This window comes from Sylvia atricapilla, chromosome 7 (assembly GCF_009819655.1).
Source record: "Sylvia atricapilla isolate bSylAtr1 chromosome 7, bSylAtr1.pri, whole genome shotgun sequence".
Taxonomy (NCBI): Eukaryota; Metazoa; Chordata; class Aves; order Passeriformes; family Sylviidae; genus Sylvia; species Sylvia atricapilla.
In genome coordinates this window covers 38480584-38499561 of record NC_089146.1, presented here as the reverse complement: position 1 = coordinate 38499561, position 18978 = coordinate 38480584, and the positions used below count along the sequence as shown (strand labels likewise).

General features: G+C 48.0%; 1 protein-coding gene across 1 annotated transcript in view; it reads left to right on the top strand.

The window, feature by feature from the left end:
• The first annotated feature begins 3287 nt into the window (after window positions 1–3287).
• The window catches only part of CCDC148 (coiled-coil domain containing 148), a 41297-nt gene continuing 25606 nt past the window's right edge, over window positions 3288–18978 (top strand). The window contains exons 1-8 of the mRNA XM_066323342.1: window positions 3288–3347; window positions 5211–5332; window positions 9935–10038; window positions 10598–10680; window positions 10842–11005; window positions 11257–11352; window positions 11449–11630; window positions 18275–18413. Coding sequence (XP_066179439.1) covers window positions 3293–3347; window positions 5211–5332; window positions 9935–10038; window positions 10598–10680; window positions 10842–11005; window positions 11257–11352; window positions 11449–11630; window positions 18275–18413 — 945 coding nt within the window. The 5' untranslated portion in view covers window positions 3288–3292. The remainder of the gene's footprint in view (window positions 3348–5210; window positions 5333–9934; window positions 10039–10597; window positions 10681–10841; window positions 11006–11256; window positions 11353–11448; window positions 11631–18274; window positions 18414–18978) is intronic.

Below are 18978 nucleotides of genomic sequence, written 5' to 3'. Positions count from 1 at the left end.
CAAGCTCATTATTTGTTGTTGTTTGTACTCCACGCCCTACAATGGGAGTGAAATCTTCGCCTCTTTTCCTAACAATAATTAGGAGCAGAGGGTCTAACAACTGCACATTAATATTCCTTTTCTTTAAATGAAAACATGCAGTAGCTAAGCAATTAACATTCCATTAAACTTTACAATCTTTAAAAAAGCCTTCCACAAACATTCAAGACATAGCCAGACATTCAAAAAGGAGCACTGAGAATAAGGGACTTGTGGGTTAGGGATTTTTCTGAGGTCGATATTTTTCAGGAACATCTGCTCTGATGTATAATCCAAGTTCCTGTGGATGCTGTGTTCCAGTTCTCCGTGGTGCAGCTCTGGTTTTCGGTGGTCACCCCAGCAGCACATCGGGTGAGGCACAGAGAGGATTGTGACAGCTGCTGTCCCAGGATTCTGCATCCTTCATCCACACAAACCTGCAATTCCTGCTGTACTGTCACTGCTGACACCACTGAACTGTGTTTTGTGAAGACTGGATCCATATTACTGGTTAGTACATTTAATAATGCGAGCGATTTAAAGCATGCACAAGAAATCACGTTTCAAAAGGCATGTCTGGGTGGTCAAGCACTGTGCCTCCCAGCAGAAATCCATCTGCCCTTCACTTGAGGAGCAGCACTGTAGCTGGGAGTTACACACGGCCCTGGTGACCCAGATCTGCAAGGACTGAGGTGTGCAAACTACTTGTTGAAATCCAGACATGGAACTAGTCCCTTTAAACCAGTGGTTAAAGTCACTGGAGCACTCACTTGTGGAACCCAGGGCCCGAAGTGGATCTGAGTCATCCCCAGGAGCAGCCTGTGGCAGGCAGCAGGCTTTGCTTCCTCCAGGAATGCTGACTGACTGGGGACTTTCATTCTATTTAATTAAAGGAAGGAGAACCTTGCTCATACTGGCTGCTCCTATATTAAGAATAAACATAGGTCATACGCCTCAGACACCAGCAAGGGCTTACATTAGGAATGCACTGAGGAGTTTGGTTGAATTGGAGATGAAATCTTTTAGGAGATCACATTTTATTGCCTATAGAGTTCAGTGAATGGTGAGATGCTAAATTGTCGAAGGAGCAGAAAAAGAGAATTGATAAACCTTGTGCTTTTTACTGCTGCTAAAAGATTAGCTGTGTTGGCTGTAGGCAGAGCTGACTTGGCACTCTTAGGGGACAGATTCTGTGTACAGGGGCTTCTGCTTGGTGGCTGGTTGACTTTTCCACTTTTTCTTTCTAAGATGTATCAGGACTCACAGCCTAGGCTCTGCAGTGAAGTTGAGCAAGCTTTTGAGCAGGGTGTTGGAATTTGGGCTGAGATGGACTTTTATAGTATTGGAGAGTTTTATAGATATATATGCATTAAAGCAGAAATAAATTTAACTGGCAGTGCTTTTGTATTTTTGATTAGTACATTTGCTAGGTATTGAGGATAAAATGCAGGTTGTCCTTTTCCCAAAACCATCTAAGCACTCACTTTCAGCATTTTAGTGAGGTCACAATGTTGAATAACAGAAAATAATGCCTGTGAAAGGCTGAGATCAAGGACTGAGATAAGGACCTTGGTTCATCAAATACAGGAGCCCTAAATTTACAGAACATGGCTAGTTGTGGGTGTTTTTTTTTCTTTTTTTTTTATCAGTTCTTTTCTCTAGATGCAGTCCTCTTGTTTTTTTTGAAAGGAGGTGAAGCTAATGTCAATATATGTGAAGTTTTTGTTCAAATACTGACATTAAACCAGAAACTTGTCAGTAGAAAGAAGACATTTACACTTTGCCAAATGAACAAAGGAATAAATACATAACCCGAGGGGTAGCGCTGCTGCTGCTAATCTTACTAGCATCCATAGTTATTTTCCAAAAAGGGCAGTGTGTCTTGTGTCAGAAGCTTGTCATTTAGAGCTGGCCAGATGGGCCCAGATTAGGATGATGGTTCCCCAAACGAGTATGCAGGAGAATGACGCTGATGCAGCAGCTGTGCAGGGAACTGTAATAAAAGGTTTTAATAGAGAGAAGTGCCTGTGATGGATCCAATCTTCTTAGAGCTCTTGAGTACTCCCAATTTTCCATCAATGTTATTTCTGCCTTCATTATGTGGTGTAGATGAGTGTCACTGTAGCAGTCCCTTCCCAGGTTCTCAGTGGAGGCAGTGCTTCCGATGGTCGGAAACAAAAAACAGCAGGAGAAAGACTGACAGTCCTGAGTGGAGGGCTGGATGCAGAATGACAGCTCACGGGGAAGTACTCTGCAAACTCTTCAGCTGCAGGCTCACCCTTTCATCTGACTGACTGACAATAGCTCTCTGTCAGAGTGGTCCCCTTTATGTTTCTTCTGCTGCTCTTCCTTCCCACCCTCCTGTTGCACTGCCATCCTGGAATTTGTGGGGATAAACCAGTTCATCTCACTAAAACAGTGAGGAAATAACTCACAAAGATAAAGTTTGCTGCTCTACTATTTTGTGGTGCTGCTTGCTGTGGGAGCAGGGAAATGTCAAAGGTAATGACAAAGAGATGGATTCTGTGGTGTATGAAGTTTTGGCCCAGCCTGGCTGGGGTTGGAGGGACAGGGTTCATGGGGAACCTGCTGGACATGACCTTCCCTTTCTGGTGTGCCTCAGCTGTGGATTCAGGTCAGCTGAAACACCTCAGGTGGGTCGATTTGCTTTTATTTCCATGCAGGACCTGGGTGACACCAATGCGTAATTTAAGAGGTTGACACTAAAGGTATTTGTTTCCATGTGTTGTGGTGACTTCGTGCATCTGAAACTCCTGTCTGACCCACAATGATGTGGGTACTTGGCACATGCTGCTCGCCAAGAGCTGAGCCTGCCTCAACAACTGACCTGCTTTCACACGTGTCACCACAGGGGTTGAAGGGACTTAGGCTGTCTCCAGATAAAGGAGGAGTGATCTTTTCAGGATTAATTTCTATAAAGCAAAGAACACCTCAAAACCTGGTCTTACATTTGGGTCAGGGACTCATATTTTGAAAAGCACAAAGCGAAGAATAGATGAGCTATGTCACAGCATTACAGATTCATCAAGGAAATAGTATTTGTTTTCTTGGCTGCTAAATGATATGAGGCACATGAAATCTCCTAAAGTGAAAGGTAAACTTGAGGAATTTTGGTCTGATTGCATTCTTAGTGAGATGTACCTCTTCTCAGAAAACAATAGATGTTTTTGAAAGCTTTTCGATTGCATCCACAATGTTGGTATTCTCAAACATGTTTGTTCTCAATAGGCATAAAAAATACATAAAAACTAAAATGGGTGAACTGGACCATGGAACACTGTTTTCAGATCATAGGGTTGGTGGCAGAGGTATGTATGCTGTCATGTTTAATACAGTTCACTCAACTGTTTATGAAACATTCTGTAACTAATAGCCTCATACAGGAGCTGCTTCAGCACTCTGGTTATGGTTTGGGTTGGAAGGGACCTTAAATCTCATCCAGTGCCACCCCCTGTCATGGGCAGGGGACACTTCCACTGTCCCAGGTGCTCCAAGCCCCAGTGTCCAGCCTGGCCTTGGGCACTGCCAGGGATCCAGGGGCAGCCACAGCTGCTCTGGGAATCCCATTCCAGGGCCTGCCCACCCTGCCAGGGGACAATTCCTCTGTGGCTCTGTCCTGTCCATTCCCACCCTGCCAGGGGACAATTCCTCTGTGGTTCCTGTCCTGTCCATGCCCACCCTGCCAGGGGACAATTCCTCTGTGGCTCCTGTCCTGTCCATGCCCACCCTGCCAGGAAAGAATTCCTTCTCTGACTCCTGTCCTGTCCATACCCACCCTGCCAGGAGAGAATTCCTTCTGTGATTCCTGTCCTGTCTGTGCCCACCCTGCCAGGGGACAATTCCTCTGTGGCTCCTGTCCTGTCCATGCCCACCCTGCCAGGGAGGAATTCCTTCTCTGACTCCTGTCCTGTCCATTCCCACCCTGCCAGGGGAGAATTCCTTCTGTGGCTCCTGTCCTGTCCATTCCCACCCTCCCTTCAGGCTGCAGCTGTGCCCCCCGTGCTGTCCCTTAGGGATGCTGGTACGAGCCTTTCTGTTTTCTCAATAGCCCCTGTACACACGGAGGGGCTGCAGTAAAGTTCCCTGGAGTCTCCTCCAGCAAACATCCTCACCTCCCTCAGCCTGTCTTCAGCAGGAATGTCCCAACCTCTGGGCATTTATTCCATGGTGTCTGGGCCATGTTTCTGTGCCCTGGGCTGGGGTTGTTCTCTCAGGTGCAGAGGGGCAGACCCTCCCCTGGCACTGCCCGTGCTGCCTCCCTGGGCTCCGGGGGCACCTTGCCACTTCATGCCCGGGTTTTTGCCCACAGGGTTCCCAGGCTGCTCTCCCCGGTCCCTGCCTGTCCCGGGGCACTGCCTGGCAGGGCACTTGGAGAATCCTTCCCCAGGGAGGCACGGTCTGGGGATGTGTTGTCAGCCTTTGTGCAGGCATGCAGCAAATGGGAACCCTGGCGGAGGCTTGAAGGAGGAGGGTGGCATGGCCCTGCAGGATTTATTTTACCTTTCACCCCTCTGGAAAACCACATGTCAGGTGCAGCACTTCCAGCCACGGGGCTCAGTAGGAGTGCAGGAGCACTGGGGCCAATTTCACTACTAAGGGAACTAAAGCTGAGGTTGTAAGGAGATGCAATTCCTTATCCCTGTAAGCCTCCCAGCTTATGTAGAATGACTGAGTGTCTGTGCGTGAGATCTTCACAGTGCTAGGGCAAAAGTTCAGGTAGTTCATTTACAATTGTAATTGTACCATCAATTTTATACCTTTTAGAAAAAAACTACTCCTGTTGCTCAACCCAGAGGCTGCATAACCATTGAGGCAGTTTCCTGTCACTGCAAGAGGATGCATTTATTGAAAATCAGCTATTTCTGTATTAGAAGTTATTACAATGCCTGTAAATGCAGTCTTAAGATGAATTAATAACTAAATTCGCATGTACACTATACTTTTCAAATTAACTTTTGTAAACAGACCACTGTTACTGTTTCTTATATCATTTCTACTAGTTTATGTTTGTTTCAAACTGTCATTCACCAACTAACAATATCAGTATGGAAACTTCTAGTGTTGAAAACATTGCTTCTGATTTCTATCTGTGAAGCTTTCATTTTATGCCTTGCACTTCAATTATTACTCAAGAATTTGAAATGACCTTGTCTGTTTGATATGATAACTAGATAATTCGGTGGTTTCTGCAAGAAATGCTCCTTGCAGCCAGAAGTACAAACCTGTTGACTACGAACATCTGTATGAACTTGCTGCTGAGGCAAAAATGGCCTCTGCACAAATTCAGTTAAAGGTATGATTTCTGTTTTATTTGGAGTGTGAATGCTTTTGAAATCCTGTGACCATATTTCTTGTCCTTGCCGCAAAGAATCTGAGAATGAATGGGGATCGCAAATTTCTGTAAAAGCATTCAGCCAGAGAGGGTCAAATATGAACATTTATCATGGCTTCACTGTGATTTGGGTGTGTTAATGTCAATGTGTGGGCTTTCTTCAGATCAGGGGATGCAAAATATGTCTGGACTCTACTTCCTCAAAAGACAGGAAAAATTCATATTTTACTGCCCTGAGGAAATTCACCCAAACTTATTACACAATCCTGGGGGCAATGAAGAATTTGTGGGATTAAATGGGAAGGGAAGGCTGATCCAGAAAAAAAAAAAAAGCAAACAAAAAGATACAAAGTGAGGATTTCCAAAGTCAAGTGGAGGTAGAGCTTAAAAGAAGATTAAAAATGTTGGATAGCCATAAAATATAAAGGTAGAGCAGACAGAAAGGTATAAATTGGTGCAGAACATCTCAGGGGGTAAAGAGAGGAGAAGCCTTATTTAATACTAGAGAAGGGTAACAATGAATGAGAGAAAAAATACATTCTTGCTTTATAATATTGCTTCCTTTAGTGCATGTAAGTATCATATATCAAAAATTCTGGCAGATATTGCTTCATGGATTGGCAATACCAAATTCTGCTGAATTCATTCAGGCTTTATTTCTATTTTTTTTCCCACCTTCTCAAGTGTTTTCCAACTGAGTAGGTAGTAAAATATATATGGTGAAAGCTCCAGAGAGACTAGAATGTGTTCCACCTACTACTTTTTGTTGCTGATTCAAGCCATTCAGATTTTGGAGAGCTGAGTTACCCTTCCTTTGAGGTAGAACCAAAGAAACAAATGGTAAATCAGTTGCTGGCAGCTTAAGAAATAAAAAGACAGCACAACAGGAGAAAAAGGTAATATTGCAGCAGTTATACATAATGGCATTGCTGTTTCTATAAACTAATTTCAAGAGCATGTTAAATTTTACATGCAAAACTTTGTTTCACTTAATTTTAGAATTGGTTTGAGGATACAACTATCTTCAAATTGCTTTATATACAGTATTCTGTTTGCTTAAGTGTGATCTCATATAAGAGCTTTCATATTTAACAAGAGAAAGATGTAACAGTAGCACGTTTCATGAAATAGAGGAAATCAAGAGGAAACTATAAATAACTTTAAAAATGTGAAAATATGTAAACAATAAAGGGAGTCAGTATCTTTGATTTATAATTTTTTGTAGCATAGTGTTTGAAAGCATGGAACAGGCTCAAGCTCCAGGACGGGCCCAGAGGCAGTCCCTGGAAACATCTTGTGTCCTCTTCACAAACACACAATGCCCCGAGAGCCCCTATTGCAGCTTCTAGGGTAGGTTTGGTGCCCTGCACAAAGGATCAGCCACATTCCAGCTGGGGTTTTCCTTCTGTGACTGCCTGGCACCAGCTGTACTCACCTGGGGCACTGGACCAGGTGTATTCCCCTGATACTGAACCAGGTATATTCACCTGAGACACTGACCCAGGCGTATTCCCCTGGACACTGACCCAGGCGTATTCCCCTGGGGCACTGGACCAGGTGTATCCCCTGGGACACTGACCCAGGTGTATTCCGCTGGGACACTGACCCAGGTGTATTCCCCTGGGCACTGACCCAGGTGTATTCCCTGGGGCACTGACCCAGGTGTATTCCCCTGGGGCACTGGACCAGGTGTATTCCCCTGGTACTGACCCAGGTGTATTCCCCTGGGGCACTGACCCAGGCGTATTCCCCTGGTACTGACCCAGGTGTATTCCCCTGGGGCACTGACCCAGGTGTATTCCCCTGGGGCACTGACCCAGGTGTATTCCCCTGGGACACTGACCCAGGTGTATTCCCCTGGGGCACTGACCCAGGTGTATTCCCCTGGGGCACTGGACCAGGTGTATTCCCCTGGGACATTGACCCAGGTGTATTCCCCTGGTACTGACCCAGGTGTATTCCCCTGGGACACTGACCCAGGTGTATTCCCCTGGTACTGACCCAGGTGTATTCCCCTGGGACATTGACCCAGGTGTATTCCCGTGGTACTGGACCAGGTGTATTCCCCTGGTACTGACCCAGGTGTATTCCCCTGGGACATTGACCCAGGTGTATTCCCCTGGTACTGGACCAGGTGTATTCCCCTGGTACTGACCCAGGTGTATTCCCCTGGGGCACTGACCCAGGTGTATTCCCCTGGGGCACTGACCCAGGTGTATTCCCCTGGGGCACTGGACCAGGTGTATTCCCCTGGGACATTGACCCAGGTGTATTCCCCTGGTACTGGACCAGGTGTATTCCCCTGGTACTGACCCAGGTGTATTCCCTGGGACACTGACCCAGGTGTATTCCCCTGGTACTGACCCAGGTGTATTCCCCTGGGACATTGACCCAGGTGTATTCCCGTGGTACTGGACCAGGTGTATTCCCCTGGTACTGACCCAGGTGTATTCCCCTGGGACATTGACCCAGGTGTATTCCCCTGGTACTGGACCAGGTGTATTCCCCTGGTACTGACCCAGGTGTATTCCCCTGGGGCACTGACCCAGGTGTATTCCCCTCGTACTGACCCAGGTGTATTCCCCATGGACACTGACCCAGGTGTATTCCCCTGGGGCACTGACCCAGGCGTATTCCCCTGGGGCGCTGACCCAGGCGTATTCCCCTGGGACACTGACCCAGATGTATTCCCCTGGGACACTGGACCAGGTGTATTCCCCTGGGCGCTGACCCAGGTGTATTCCCATGGACACTGACCCAGGCGTATTCCCCTGGGACACTGACCCAGATGTATTCCCCTGGGGCGCTGACCCAGGTGTATTCCCCTGGGGTACTGAGCTCAGATCCCTCTGACCCGTGTGTTTCTCGTATCTGAAGGAGGGTTTTAGCTTTGATGCTGAGGGACTGTGACTGGGGAGTTTTCAAGCCCTTCCTTGTCTGTGTGTGAGTGCTGCAAAAAGCAATCCTACACCTTTTGCTGCTGCTGTCCCCAGCCCAGCTGGGGCAGAGTGGGGACATGCTGGGGGATATGTCTGGGTGTGTTTGTGTGGGTGTCTGTGGGTGTTTGTATGCCTATGTGGGTGTCTCTGTGTATGTCTCTGTGGGTGTCCCTGGATGTGTCTGTGGGTGTCTGTGGGTCTCTGGGTGTGTCTGTGTGTGTCTGGGTGTGTTTGTGTGCCTGTGTTTGGGTCTCTGAGTGTGTGTCTGTGTGGGTGTCTCTGGGTGTCTGTGTGTATGTTTGTGTGTCTCTGGGTGTGTGTGGGTGTCTCTGGGTGTGTGTGTGTCTGTGTGTCTCTGGGTGTCTGTGTGGTGTCTCTGGGTGTCTGTGGGTGTTTGTGTGTCTGTGTGGGTGTCTGTGTGTCTCTGGGTGTCTGTGTGGTGTCTCTGGGTGTCTGTGTGTGTTTGTGTGCCGTGTGGGTGTCTCTGGGTGTGTTTGTGTGTCTGTGTGGGTGTCTGTGTGTGTGTGTCTCTGGGTGTCTGTGTGGGTGTCTCTGGGTGTTTGCTCAGTGCTCCTGTGCATGTGAACACACAGGGCCGTGGTTGGTTCTGCAGCTTTGCCCTGGGCAGGAAAGTTGCAGGCTGTTTCCACCTGAGCCGAGTGGAATCCCAGTATTTCTGACTCAGAGCATCAGTCCTTTGCTGAACTAGGTGTGGAGCGAGGTCTTTATTAATTTCTCCCTGTTATGAACTAAACCAGGACTTTCCCATGTACTTTTCTTGCCTTGCTGCCGTTTTGCCACAGGACAATGATCACATGGAGGAGGAACTGGGGATGGGGAGAAAAGGGTCTGTGCCTGAGCTGGGGGAGCTGCTGGGTGCAGACAGGAGTTCTGGAGGAAAGGGATGGCAGGCAGCACAAAGAAAGAGTGGGAGAGAGCTTTTTCTTTGTCCTCAGCATGCACCGAGGCCAGAGGCAGTCCTGAAGCAGGAGGGGGAGAGGAAACCACTTGTCCTGGGCAGCCTGGCAGCCACAGGCTCCTGATCCTCTTCCCCTCGCTGCTGGCTGGCCAGAGTCATCTGGTTCCACTCCAGCAGCCTTCCCCTGGCAGCTCTCCTCTGGCTGAAGCAGGAACTCCATCTGTTTCTAAAGCAGGTATTCCTATTTTATCCAAAGTGTGAAGCACTGTTTTTGTGAAGTCCTCAGACAGTGTGAGAGCCTCTCTAATTGGATGGATTTTGTAAAGCCTCCTTTTTAGTAATACATTTTTGGAATTCATTTTCTTGACATACTTTAATTCTTTCATCTTCCCACCTGTAAGAAAGTATGTTTTTTGTTCTCCTGCTTATCTTTCCTCAACTTTCCCTCCAGGGACATAGGGATGGGAAAGGAAAGAAGAAAATGGGCTCATTTTCTTTCTCTTTCTCCTCTCATTAATTGTGATTTGAAATGCAACAAACTTATTTAATGAAAATTGGTTACATTGGAGCCCATTGTTCTCTAGAAAAACACAGTTTTGAAAAAAGCTATTAGGTTCATCATCCTGTGTTTAAAAGTTTCCATGTGAAGGCATTTGGTAAAACTGTTGAATATGTTCAAAACACAACCTTTAATTTTCCCTGCAGATTAAAAAAGCAGAGCAAGTTTCAAAAATTAGCAAAGAGCAAATGCTGATGAAACAGCATCGCCAGGTGTGGTGGCAAGAGTATAAGAGACTGAGTGAGAGCAGGTAAGGGCTGGGGAATCTGAGTGGGTCATTACTAAAGAGACTTCAGCAGGCAGATTTTGGGCTGGCACGCTTGATTCAAGGGACATAGAGAAAAAAAGATTATAATACCTGATGTGAAGGTATTTTAGTGTGGGGAAGGAATGTTTGTGCTCTACATGGAGAGGGGCTGTGACATGAAGAGCTCACCTGAGGGCAGGGAGGACAGGGGGTGTTGCTCTGGGAGCTGTTCGGTTGATCTGCAGCATCTGAAGAATGTGCCTTTGGAAGAGTATCAGAAGTTTTCAGATGCTTTTTATTTCCGTTAGAGTCTGTCTCTAGCTGTGTGTTGAGGTCACACCCCAGGGGACATTAACAGTGCTCTGCCTATTACCCTGTGTACTCAACAAGAGCATTTGTGCCTTCTTTACCACCTTTGTGTCCAAGTCCTTCCCTTCATACCTTCCCAGGCAAAGAGCCTCCTTTTTGATGTAATTATTGGAGTTTTTGAGACTCATCATTCTTGCAAAGGTAGTGAATAAGAAACTAAAGTTTCTGCAAAATGCATGTTCATTTCCTTCAGGCAAAAAGCAGAAGAGGAAATGAAGACTTTTCTTGATGAAGAAAGCCATAAGAACAACTTTTTTTTTGATTTGAGGGACTTGGGTAAGAATTCGTTATTAATTTCTTAATTATTTTTAATAGTCAACATTATCCTGATTGTTTGTTTGGGTTTTTAAATCCCTTTCTTGACAGGGTTAGATTTTCAGAGCACAGTGGTGTGTAACATTTTCTGTGTGTTTGAGAAAGTTTTATGTTTCATACAGAGCAGAAATTGTCCAAGGAGCGGGACACTTATCAAACAGATGCTTTAGCTCCTGTCTGGCAGCTACAGGAGGATTTGAAACTCAAGCTGGCTAAAATGCAGCGCTGCCTCTCAAAAGAATCTTGTCAGAAAGCCGAGATCAATTCAGCTGAGGTGTTACAGCAGGTCGGTGTTTTAACTTTATTTTTACAGTTTATTATCACCATATTTTTAGCATTTTCATTTATTTTTTGTTGAACTTATAACTCACGTGCAGAGTGTGCCATAAAGCCCCCTTCTAATAATGGTGTAAATCTGCTCGCCAAAACCTGTAAAAGCGTGGCAGTGTAGGGCTGGAAACCTGACTCTGTTTCTAAGTAAGAGTTTTCATATTGTAACAAGAGGAAGAAGTAACCATAACATGTTTCATGAAATAGATCAAATTTATGAAAAAGCAACAGAAGGCAGTTTTGGAAGGTCTCATCCTTGAAAGTCTGGCTTTGGAAAGAGAGCTTGAAGAGTACAAAGAAAATGTAAGTTTTCCTTACAGGTTCAAGTAGAAGCTTATGGGGGGGGTGGGGGTAAATGTGATGCAGAGCAGTGTCCTGAGCAGCATTTCTTCATGGCAGGCATTAGTGCCCCCTTCTGAAGAGAAAAACAGGGTTTTCCTTGAAGTTCCTCCCGAGCTGCTGTCCCTGGAATGCCCCTACCCTGAGCTGAAGGCACTGCTGATGGAGGAGTACCAGGAGCTGGCCAGGGGCCACTGGGCAAAGCTCCAGGAGGTGTCCCAGCAGCTGGAGGCTCTGTCCAGGTACTGACACGGCTCTGCACGGCTTTTTTGGGTGAAATGTGTCCTGCAGTGTGACTGTAAGCTGTGGGGCTGCCCCTGGGGCTGGCTCTGTCCTGTGCGGAGCAGTGATTGCCCAGCCCTGGGCTGGAGAGGGAAGCCAGTGCTGGCAAGAGCTGTCAGCTGAAATTATAAACTACATGTCTGGTGGATTAAGGAACCAACAATCTGGTGTGCATCAAATGTCCTTTTCATATGCTCTTGCAGGAATGGAAATTCTGCATGGTAATTACACTAGTATGGTTATGACAGAGAAGTGCAGCCTTTCCAACACACATCTCCAGTGCTTTTATTCATAAAGCAGATTAAAAGGCCCAATATTTTCACAAATTTTGAATCACTGAAGTAATTGTCATCACAAAGGAATGTAAAAGATGTATATAGCTTTGATTCAGATAGCCAAAAGGAGGAAAGATTTTTCTGTAAATGAAAATGTCTATTGAAAGGGTAGTATACATAATGATCTAGAAATGTAATAAATCTTTGTGTTAATAATATAAAGCTTAGCCTCTCTGCTGAGCCTGTCTAGAGTCCAGGAGATACTGAGTTGCAGACACTGGATGGCCTTTGACTTCTTTTTGCCATCTCCTGATATTTCTTTGGATGGCTTCAGGTTGCCAAAACACTGAGGAAGGGTAAGCCAGTGGAATGGTTTGAAACCTGGACAGGAGAAACTGGGGGGAGCAGGAAGGTCCCTGAATTTCTTTGGTGAAACAATCACATGTTGCTTCCAAGTCTGTTTTCTGTGTACACACACAGTGCAGTGTTTGTTCTGTCCCTGCTGCTGAATGAGTTTGGTGTGCTGGAACAGGCTAAAGCTCCTGGGTGCCAGAGAAAGGGGCGTTATCATCTACTTATATTTTGTACAGATTGTACAAATATTCTGTATGTTCTTCCTGTGTTTCCTGAAACCTCTGTGTTATTACTGGAGCATCCTGGCTGTTAGAACATGACACTCATTGAAAATTGTTTTGATTTATCCTGTATTTAGCATGTACGAAGCCACAAATGACAAATTTAAGCAGTTCTTCTGCTGCACTCTCTGATATTTTTTTATAGTTTCTCTCACAGAGGCTTTAACAACCTCAGAGAGAAAACTTGTGACAAATGCTAAATCACTAAATGTGTACAAGTCTTTCTAGTGGTTTTAATCAAAATTGTGTCAAAGTTTAGGAACACAATTTTGGTGGAAATTCATGAATGAAAATCCTTGATTCACACAGCATGTGTGATACTGAATAATAGACAGACGTGGATGTAGACAAAATAGTTTCTGCAAATGGCTGGAAAATCTGCTGTAGTATTTTCACTGAACATAGGCCAGGTGTGAACTCAGGTCCGGAGCTAACTAAGTTTGCACCAATAATTAATTCATGTTGGGACTTAAAGATAAAATGCCATATTTGCAATGGAAAGAGAATCAGTAGTAGCCTGAACACACGTGGCCCTTTGAAGGAAGGAGGTAGTGACCTCTAGGTGGGAAAAAAGCAGTGGATGGAGCTGGGGCAGGAATCTGCTGGGAGAGGCTGCAGGGCCATAGACCCAGTCTGGGCCAGTGTGCCATGCTGAGAACTGGAGATGGAGGGAACCATTCATGAACCATCAGTGATCATCTCAGGCATTTTATTTAAAACTAGACCTTGGGGACTTCTGTTTGCCTTCTGGTCTCCAAAGCTTTAACGTATTGTTGGTTTATGTTCCAATGATTTTATCCACAACAGCATTAAAAAGGAGTTTTCAATTTAAAAAAAAGAAAGACTTTGTTCTTACAGCATTGCTTTCTTCCAAGGTACAGGTTTGTAAAAGACTCAACTCACTTCTTACATTTATATTGTCTAATTTGCATGGAGATATTCTGTGCGTTTGCAAAGACGCAGCCTCGTGATGGAAGTATTCTCTAATTCATCATGCTGACTGTGACCCCACAGGCACAGATAGTGCTGTCACAAATGGAGTGACAGGTCCTTGACCTTGGTGTGTCCCCTGTGCTCTACTGATTAATACCCCCTTAACGAAGCCTTTGCAGTTACTGTCATTGCTCTGTACCCAGAGAGACCAAACATCCTCCTGCAAAACATTTTTGTCTTATTTTTGTGATCTGAGAAGTTGCTCAGTAGCACGTGATTCTATGATAGCACGAGAACTTGGTCACTTCAGCTGTGTCACTCGGCCACTTCACTTCCTCTGTCATCATATGCTGAATGTAGAGTAAACTAACCTTCAGTTAATACCATTCTGGCATTGCACAGCCCATTTTTTTCAACAGTTCAGACTGTCTGGAACAGAGAATTTGGGAAATGTATAGAGAATGTTCAAAAAAGAAACTTTAGAATAAGATAATGTTCAGGTCTGGTCTATTCTGTGTGATTTTCATTCACATTAGAATGTATGTTGCAGTAGTCATTGCTTTTAGAAATGGAAGAAGAGCCTGGGGTTTTTTCCAAGCCTTATACAGGATTATAGCCTTTTATAATCTGATTTAATTTCTTTTGATGTTGCTGAAAAAACATTTTTGTGTTTGGAAAATACCCAGGTCCTGTGCTATCCCACAAATTGTGGGCTTGAACTGATGTGTGTTAGAACGATTCTCTAAGCACTATTGTAGTTTTTTCCACCATTTCCAAGGATGTCTGAATTATTTAATTCACTGAAGGGTGAATGGAGTATTGCAGACTCAGCACTGCATCCTCTGCAGCTCCTTTCAAAGGAATGGGAGAGCAGGACAGAGTGCAGGAAATGCAGCTCTTTCAGTGGGGTGTTTCTGCTGCAGCAGTGGCACTGCCAGCACCAACATTGATGTCTCGGCTGGGGGGTTGACGTCTCACTTGGTGTCACTGTGTGTGTGTGGCACAGTGGCACTGTGTCTGTGTGTGTCATGGTGGGCCTGTGTCTGTGTGTCACTGTGTGTGTCATGGTGGCACTGTGTGTGTGTGGCACTGTGTGTGTGTGGCACGGTGCATGGCATTGTGCGTGTGTCACGGTGTCACCGTGTGTGTCACTGCGTGTGCCTGCCGGGGCCGGCGCCGTCCCCGCGGGGCTCTAGCGGGCAGAGGGGGCTCCCCCCGAGCCGTGTGTGCCCCCGGAGCTGTGTGTGCCCCCCGGAGCTGTGTGTGCCCCCGGGGCTGTGTGTGCCCCCCGAGCTGTGTGTGCCCCCGGAGCTGTGTGTGCCCCCGGAGCTGTGTGTGCCCTCGGGAGCTGTGTGTGCCCCCCGAGCTGTGTGTGCCCCCGGAGCTGTGTGTGCCCCCGGAGCTGTGTGTGCCCCGAGAGCTGTGTGTGCTCCCGGAGCTGTGTGTGCCCCCCGAGCTGTGTGTGCCCCGGGAGCTGTGTGTGCCCCCGGAGCTGTGTGTGCCCCCGGAGCTGTGTGTGCCCCCGGGAGCTGTGTGTGCCCCCCGAGCTGTGTGTGCCCCCGGGAGCTGTGTGTGCCCCCCGAGCTGTGTGTGCCCCCGGAGCTGTGTGTGCCCCGGGAGCTGTGTGTGCCCCCGGGGCTGTGTGTGCCCCCCGAGCTGTGTGTGCCCCCGGAGCTGTGTGTGCCCCCCGAGCTGTGTGTGCCCCGGGAGCTGTGTGTGCCCCCCGAGCTGTGTGTGCCCCCCGGAGCTGTGTGTGCCCCCGGAGCTGTGTGTGCCCCGGGGCTGTGTGTGCCCCCCGGAGCTGTGTGTGCCCCCCGAGCTGTGTGTGCCCCCGGAGCTGTGTGTGCCCCCGGGAGCTGTGTGTGCCCCCCGAGCTGTGTGTGCCCCCGGAGCTGTGTGTGCCCCCCGAGCTGTGTGTGCCCCCGGAGCTGTGTGTGCCCCGGGAGCTGTGTGTGCCCCCGAGCTGTGTGTGCCCCCGGGGCTGTGTGTGCCCCCGGGAGCTGTGTGTGCCCCCGGGAGCTGTGTGTGCCCCCGGAGCTGTGTGTGCCCCGGGAGCTGTGTGTGCCCCCGGAGCTGTGTGTGCCCCCGGAGCTGTGTGTGCCCCCTGGGCTGTGTGTGCCCCCGGGGCTGTGTGTGCCCCCGGAGCTGTGTGTGCCCCGGGAGCTGTGTGTGCCCCGGGAGCTGTGTGTGCCCCGGGAGCTGTGTGTGCCCCCGGAGCTGTGTGTGCCCCCCCGGGCTGTGTGTGCCCCGGGGCTGTGTGTGCCCCGGGGCTGTGTGTGCCCCCCGAGCTGTGTGTGCCCCCGGAGCTGTGTGTGCCCCGGGAGCTGTGTGTGCCCCCGGAGCTGTGTGTGCCCCCCCGGGCTGTGTGTGCCCCGGGGCTGTGTGTGCCCCCCGAGCTGTGTGTGCCCCCGGGAGCTGTGTGTGCCCCGGGGAGCTGTGTGTGCCCCCGAGCTGTGTGTGCCCCCGGGAGCTGTGTGTGCCCCGGGAGCTGTGTGTGCCCCCGGGGCTGTGTGTGCCCCCGGGGCTGTGTGTGCCCCCGGGAGCTGTGTGTGCCCCCGAGCTGTGTGTGCCCCCGGGAGCTGTGTGTGCCCCCGGAGCTGTGTGTGCCCCGGGAGCTGTGTGTGCCCCCGGAGCTGTGTGTGCCCCCTGGGCTGTGTGTGCCCCCGGGGCTGTGTGTGCCCCCGGAGCTGTGTGTGCCCCCCGAGCTGTGTGTGCCCCGGGAGCTGTGTGTGCCCCGGGAGCTGTGTGTGCCCCCGGAGCTGTGTGTGCCCCCCCGGGCTGTGTGTGCCCCGGGGCTGTGTGTGCCCCCGAGCTGTGTGTGCCCCCCGAGCTGTGTGTGCCCTCGAAGCGGGCACAGCCGGGGATTAGCGCCGCCAAAGCTGCTTCAGAGGGAGCAGCTGCCTCGGGGCTGCTGCGGGACACAATTGCTGTATTTCAGCTCCCAACAAACAGAGATTGTGCTGGGCTCCCTACGATGCTGAATACACGGAAAGCAGGCTCTACATTTAAAATTTGAGTCAGGCATTCAGCCTGGAAAGTGTTTGTCAATATCTTTGACAGTGCAGAAATCTGAAAATACCTTAAATATTCATGTCAAATGTGTTGGCGCTTTTTGGAGTTGTTTTAGATGAGATGTTCCTTTCTGGAATTTTACGGACGTGTGAGTGAGGTGACATCTCCCATTCACTCAGCAGGATATGTTGAAATTCTCCATGTGTTTTGTGGCTATGAATATGCTGGGCTGGGTCATGCTGGTGTGTTTTTTTTTTTTTTTTTTTTTTTTTACCACTATTTGTCTCTGAGCAGCTGACAAAATCTCAGCACAGCTGACAAATTTTGGCACAGCTGACAAACCAAGGCATTGGCGGTCAGTGTGTCCCTACTTACAATAAACTACTTGTAGCTCTCTCTCCAGCTGATTGCTGCCCAAAGGATCTCCCACAAGAATTTCTCCTTGTTTAGGGCAGTGCAGAGATCCCTGGCCAGCTGGAATCCAAAGTGGGGCTGTGGGAATGAGGGGCAGGAGCTGGGGCAGCTGCCCCGTGTGCTGAGGCAGAGGAGTGGCTGAGCATCCTGCTGTTGCTGCTCTCCAGCTCAGGAGAGATGCTCCCTGACCAACATCTCACTCTGCCTCACTGGGCAGGAGATCTCTGTTCATCAACGTGCCTGGGCTGAAATAGCCAAGGCAAAACATTACAAAACCCAGTCTCAGCTCTTAGAACTGTCTCACTACTGTCACTAAAGTGACATGTTGAGATGCCACCATCCTGAGGTGTGTCAGGACTCACAGAGGAGGATTACTGATTTCTTTAAGGGTAGATCATGGAGTCTAGTCCAATATCAATGACATGTGAGTTTCTCACAGAAATCCCTTTTGGAAGTACCCACTCTTTCTGCCTGCTGAAGGATGAGGCTGTTCCTGCACCTCACTGGGTGCAGTGCTGCGGAGCTCTGAGGCAGTGCTGCTGGCTTGGGGAGGCCAGGAGCAGCTGGGGGCAGCAGCAGTTTGGGGGGTGGGTAGAGTCTCAAGATTGCCTTCTTTTAATTATCCCTGGGCTCTTAGTCACTTCAGAAACCAGGTCACTGGGCTAGAGAGACCTTTTGGTCTGACTCAGTGTTGCTGCTTGGATGTTAATGCTGACAATGACAGCCTGACATTAATCCCTTCAGGGCCAAGGGTTCACACTGAGGGTAAAGCTACATCCCAGCCTGTGATGTTCCTTCAGATGGATGTTACTTCTCACTGCTCTCATTTTCTGAGCCAGACTCATGCAAACTGATTACTACAGCTCCTACCCTAAAAATGGTGAATCCAATGCCTTGCTGATGAGTTTATGGCTGTTAGGAGTTTGGTAAACTAGATCCTCATTTAGCTGCATGCAAGGATTGCCACTTCATTCATCCCCTTTGGATCATTCATTCAGTGCTCAGTGGTAGAGCCTGATCATCGTGTTCTTTTTCATGCTGTGTTTTCCCTGTGGGGTCACTGATTATCCATGGCATGTTTGAGAAACATGGTGACATCCCCCAGTAAAAAGCCAGATTAGAAACAGAACAATTCACTCCAGTGATGGCACAGGGTCATATCAGCAAAGCAATGTATGTTTGCTTTATTTCATTGATCTGATTTTGTCACCTCTGCCCCAACATCCAGTTTACAGCATCAGGACTGAGCCCACTCAAGGCTGGGCTGTCCAGAACCAGACTCCTCCTTTTCAGTGGATAAGTTATACTGGGCTGGATTGTTTTGCATTCCTGTAGGAACAGTGACTGGAAGAAAGAAGATCAGTGGGTTTTCCAGACTGTTATCAATCAGTATCCAAGTGATCTTCAGAGGAGGAGGACTTTGTACCTGGATATGCTGCAGAGGTATCTTCCCCACAAATCCAGGCAGGAGCTGGTCAGTGCTGATTTACATATTCATTCACTTATACAAATTCTTAAACTGTGTAGTGAACAGTTGTGTTAAAGAATGTATGTTTATTGAAGCTCTTTCATTTTAAAATTTTTTAATTATAAGTTTAATTCTGCACAGTAAAGAAGAAACATCTCTGTTTTCAACATGCAGGAATTTGAAAACCTGCCAGATTTTATAGTTCCACATAGTCCTACAGCCCAACTCACAAAAATGACTTGTTAGCATTGCTTCTGCTGTACAGTTTTATAGCTGTGTTATGCCACTCGGTTCTCTCGGTGTTGTTATTTTTCATGAGGATGTACAGCCTTGTTGCACTGTCTAGGAATAGTAATTTTAATTGTTCTGTGGCACACACATAGCATGAAGAGTGGAAAGTTATCTCCCACTCTAAGGGAGAGGCTATTTTTATACACATAATGCTTTCAAATTGATTGCTGATTCCCCTTGCACAGTGAATAAGCACATAGCAGCTAATTGAGAAACTCATTTCAAGGCCAGAACACTTCAGGATGTCATAAGGAAAGTAGGAGGCTTTTTTTATCTCTGT